Source organism: Stomoxys calcitrans, chromosome 4 (genome assembly GCF_963082655.1).
Source record: "Stomoxys calcitrans chromosome 4, idStoCalc2.1, whole genome shotgun sequence".
In the NCBI taxonomy this organism is placed as follows: Eukaryota; Metazoa; Arthropoda; class Insecta; order Diptera; family Muscidae; genus Stomoxys; species Stomoxys calcitrans.
In genome coordinates, this window is record NC_081555.1 from 76,983,204 (window position 1) to 76,988,536 (window position 5,333).

Consider the following 5,333-nt stretch of genomic DNA (forward strand, 5'->3'; position numbering starts at 1 on the left):
CCGATTTTCTCCACAAAGCGTGTGTAGCTGTTTTACTCCGGTGGAGGATTATTTATATGACCTGACCCATAAAGGTGAATATTAATGATCGCAATGATTATTCGCAAAGTCCCCACTCTTCTCCAATGAGCTTTTTATAACAATAAGATTTTGTCAGACTTTCTTAAGTCCGGTATGAAAATTCTACTTTAAGATTTTCTAGGTCGTGCACAATGTTAGCATACCAAAGTTTACAATTTAGCACATCTTCTGCAGGGGGAAGAAACTTATTAAAGTTTTAAAATATTCTATGCTTGACTAATAGTAGGAAAAGTAATCATTACTGACACCATTTTCTAACTCTAATGAACTTTCTTTGGATGCGTGTTAGTGGTAAAGCAACAATGCGCTATTGCTCCTCACCAAAGAATGGTAGGGGCGGTGAAAAACCACCAACAAATATTGTTTATTGTAGTTGTTTTCGTTGTCGTATGCGCGAAGTTTTTCCTGTTGTTGCTTTATCCTGCAGTTGTATCGTATTTGGAATTGCGAATTACAAACCAAAAGCTACATACACAGGGAGCAAGGAACGAAGAGTGTGGTAAGTTGTGAGTGAACGACGAGTACATTGATAAATGGCAGGATTTGATGATAAACTGAAGAGTTGAAGTGAGTGTTAGTCAACCAAGTCACATGTGTGTTCGAGATTACAACTATTTATTTTAACGACAGTTGGTTCTTTTCTCTTACCCCGTCTCCTTTTACTTTCATTTGGTCTCTTTGATAGTTTAGCATGTTTGCGTTTCACGTTGCTTTGCAAAAAATTATTGATAGTTTGTGTCAAACTTTAAAGAAATCTCTAGTAAAGTATTTCCTGCAATAATTGTGGTTGACAACTTTTAAAGGATGCTGAGGATATTGTAATGTTATGATACTTTAGATGAAAGAAGATTTTGAAAAGAGATTTATATAGGAAATTCCAAAAGAAAAAATTTTTTGCGTTGTAAATGTTTGTATGTCTTTATTCAGACTTTCACAGAATCTTAAGTTACCCAGCAAAAACTAGGTAAGCACGTATCATTACGCATTGGAATACCAGTAATCAAAATCTTATTAGTCGTAGGAATACCTAACAAGTAAAAGCGTGCTAAGTTCGGCCGGGCCGAATCTTATATACCCTCCACCATGGATCGCATTTGTCGAGTTCTTTTCCCGGCATCTCTTCTTAGGCAAAACAGGATATAAGAAAAGATTTGCTCTGCTATTAGAGCGATATGGTCCGGTTTGGACCACAATTAAATTATATGTTGAAGACCTGTGTAAAATTTCAGCCAATTCGAATAAGAATTGCGCCCTTTGGGGGCTCATGAAGTAAAATAGCGAGATCGATTTATATGGGAGCTGTATAGACCGATTAAGACCATAAAAAACACGTATGTTGATGGTCATGAGAGGATCCGTCGTACAAAATTTCAGGCAAATCGGATAATAATTGCGACCTCTAGAGGCTCAAGACGTCAAGATCCCAGATCGGTTTATATGGCAGCTATATCAGGTTATGAACCGATTTGAACCTTATTTGACATAGTTATTGAAAGTAACAATAAAAAAGGTGTTGCAAAATTTCATTCCAATCGGATAAGAATTGCGCACTCTAGAGGCTCAGGAAGTCAAGACCCCAGATCGGTTTATATGGCAGCTATATCAGGTTATAGACCGATTTGAACCATACTTGGCACAGTTGTTGGATATCATAACAAAACACGTCGTGCAAAATTTCATTCCAATCGGATAAGAATTGCGCACTCTAGAGGCTCAAGAAGTCAAGACCCAAGATCGGTTTATATGGCAGCTATATCAGGTTATGGACCGATTTGATCCATACTCGGCAACGTTGTTGGATATCATAACAAAACACGTCGTGCAAAATTTCATTCCAATCGGATAAGAATTACGCACTCTAGAGGCTCAAGAAGTCAAGACCCAAGATCGGTTTATATGGCAGCTATACCAGGTTATAGACCGATTTGAACCATACTTGGCACAGTTGTTGGATATCATAACGGAACACGTCGTGCAAAATTTCATTCCAATCGGATAAGAATTCCGCATTCTAGAGGCTCAAGAAGTCAAGACCCAAGATCGGTTTATATGGCAGCTATATCAAAACATGGACCGATATGGCCCATTTGCAATACCAACCGACCCACACTAATAAGAAGTATTTGTGCAAAATTTCAAGAGGCTAGCTTTACTCCTTCGGAAGTTAGCGTGCTTTCGACAGATAGACGGACGGACATGGCTAGATCGACATAAAATTTCACGACGATCAAGAATATATATATTTATGGGGACTCAGACGAATATTTCGACTAGTTACAAACAGAATGACGAAATTAGTATACCCCCCATCCTATGGTGGAGGGTATAAAAAAATACTATTTGAATAGTCAAAAAAAAAACTTGAAAACAATAAGAATTCTGTTAAATCTTACAGTAATTACCTCATTCCAAAGAATCAATATTTTTATACCCTCCACCATAGGATGGGGGTATACTAATTTCGTCATTCTGTTTGTAACAACTCGAAATATGCGTCTAAGAACCCATAAAGTATATATATATTCTTGATCGTCGTGACATTTTAAGTCGAACTAGCTATGTCGGTCCGTCTGTCCGTCCGTCTGTCTGTCTGTCGAAAACACGCCAACTTTTGAAGGAGTAGAGCTAGCCGCTTGAAATCGGTCCATGTTTTGATATAGCTGCCATACAAACCGATCTTGGGTCTTGACTCCTTGAGCCTCTAGAGAGCGCAATTCTCATGGCCTTCAACTTATGTGTGCAATAGGGTCAGAATCAATCTATAGCTTAATACAGCTCTCATATAAACCGATCTCCCGATGTCGCTTCTTGAGCCCCGAATCGGACTAAAACTTGATACAGCTGCTCCTCCGTCCTTATCCTTATTACTCTGTTTGCATAAGCACAGATACTGCGCAAAGAACTCGACAGATGCGACCATGGTTGACGGTATATAGGATTCGGCCCGGCCGAACTTAGCACGCTCTTACTTGTTTTTTTTTTTTTTTAATTCTTTTTATGATTTTGGAATTTATATTTGATTTTTTAAATATATTATTAATAATGTATTAAACTGTCATATCATCTACACTTTTTAGAGTATTGCAATTAACTTAGGTTAAGTGGCCCTTTCCCTAAAATTGTCCTTTTTTCCCACAGGAACGCTCAACACTCCGCTGTTCTAGAAATCTCTTCAACAATTTTGGGACGAAATTGCCAGATTGAAGTCCGGAAATTCTACCAAAGAATTAAACATCAAACTGACGGCTTTGGAGCAGGCACATCCTCCTGCAGAGACAAAGAAGGAAATCTGGTGTCTGACACAGATAAAATGCTGAGGATATGTAAAGAACATTTTACCCAACTGCTAGTGTCCGACGATGGCGGCAAAGAGGACACCGCAGAACCAATCCCTGATGATGGTATATAATGTTTACCTCCCAGTCAGAATGAGGTCCAAGTAGCAGTGACCCGACTAAGGAACAACAAGGCAGCAGAAGACGATGGGTTACCCTCTGAACTATTTAAGTTATCAGCTGTTACTTTTAGCTTGCTTTAGAAAAAAAGTGTAAAAAAAGTATATTTGATTAAAGTTCATTCTAAGTTTTATTAAAAATGCATTTACTTTCTTTTTAAAAATCCGCAATTACTTTTTGGGCAACCCAATATTTTCGTAGCATGGTATTTCACTAAAAGATCTTTCATTGTCGAAAATAAATTTTCCATGGAATCTGTTGTTCCATATAAAGTAAAAGCCCCATATATACCGATCCGCCGATTTAGGGTCTTAGGCCCATAAAAGCCACATTTATTATCCGATTTTGCTCAAATATGGGACAATGAGTTGTGTTAGGCCACTCGACATTCTTCTTCAAGTTGGCCCAAATCGGTGCATATTTGGATATAGCTGCCATATGGGCCGATTTCTCGAATTAAGGTCTTGTGCCAATAAAAGGCGCATTTATAGTCCGATTTTGCTAAAATTTGGGACAGTGACTTGTGATGGGGACTTAGACATATTTCCTTAATTTGGCCCAGATCCGTCCAGATTTGGAGCTTTCGATTTAAGGTCTTGCGCCCATAAATGACGCACTTATTGGCCGATTTCGCCTAAATTTTGGACAGTGAGTTGTGTAAGGCTCTTCGACATCTTTCTGCAATTTGGCTCAGAGTGGACTATAATTGGATATAGCTGCTATAATAAATAAAATGTGAATTTTTCACTTGATTATGACGAAAGGTGGTTTTCATATATATGCCCGAGGTGTTGGGTATCCAAATTTCGGCCCAGCCGAACTTAACACTTTTTACTTGTTAATATAGAAATTAGTATATGCTTATCGAAGATTGCTGAACGTAAAATGATTATATCATCGGTGTGAGTGACAACATTAAAATAAAAGACGTTGTTTACACTACATCCCAGCGGGAAAGTTGAGGAATATAAGCTGCTTCTAAAATGCCTTATTTCGCAGACACAAGATATTCCAGAGACCTTCCCTACCCCTTGCTACGTAACAAGGCGTGTCCAAAAACATAAGGTTATCACTTCTCATAGCCAAAAGAAGGGCTTACAGAAGGCCGTAGGAGGTTTTGAAGGTGTAGGACAGCAAAAAAGAAAATAATAATGCTTTCTCATATATATTTGAGAGAACTCAATTTGCCTTCGCCGTGATTTGATCCACTAACCCTCTGTTTGCTAAGCCGATGTGCTATCTACTGGACTATCGTACACCGAACAATGACTTCGTCAAAAGCCTTATATATGTTTGATAAAGGCTTGCTTTTTGTTCGTATTTTCTTCTGTTAATTGTGCAAAGACATGAGGAACTCATAGCTAAGAAATTTCCTTATAGGTTTTCTTTTGTTCTTTTGAACCAAGTGAATTTATAAAGTGAAAAAGTTTCGATCACAGATCTTATATTAAGTCAAGTCATATTGAAGGGCTTTTAAAGTTTGTTTTGCTCTGTTGGGAAGGTTTCTAAATGTCAGACCTTCTCAAGTTTTCCGCTGGGATGTAAAGTGTTCTTGAGTTTATTTTTTGGCTATAGAACTAGAACTACCATTTGTATGTAAATTGCTTCTTTATGCCGAGATAATTGACAATCCTTTGCTTGCACACTTTTTTCTGAGACAGCATACTACTGTGTCGCTTTTAAATAGCTACTAATCCTGTCAAGTTTACAATTTTGTTTATCATGTCACTTTTAATGCCATGTTCTTCCTTAAAGGATGGGCTTTGGGGTTTATGGGGGTTATGGGATGCCATCTTT

The 5,333-nt window shown here is 37.9% G+C and overlaps 1 protein-coding gene across 1 annotated transcript; it reads left to right on the top strand.

Annotated features, from left to right (window-relative positions):
* The first annotated feature begins 344 nt into the window (after window positions 1–344).
* On the top strand, window positions 345–3,537 carry LOC131996966 (uncharacterized). Its single transcript, XM_059367176.1, has 2 exons — window positions 345–580; window positions 3,220–3,537. The coding sequence occupies exons 1-2, from the start codon at window positions 345–347 to the stop codon at window positions 3,488–3,490; spliced, it is 507 nt and encodes a 168-aa protein (XP_059223159.1). The 3' UTR covers window positions 3,491–3,537.
* The last annotated feature ends 1,796 nt before the right edge of the window (window positions 3,538–5,333 follow it).

Coding starts and splice junctions, on each gene's coding strand:
- LOC131996966 (XM_059367176.1), top strand. CDS start 345: ATGAACTTTCTTTGGATGCGTGTTAGTGGTAAAGCAACAATGCGCTAT. Junction 581..3,219: donor AGCAAGGAACGAAGAGTGTG/GTAAGTTGTGAG, acceptor TTTTTCCCACAG/GAACGCTCAACACTCCGCTG.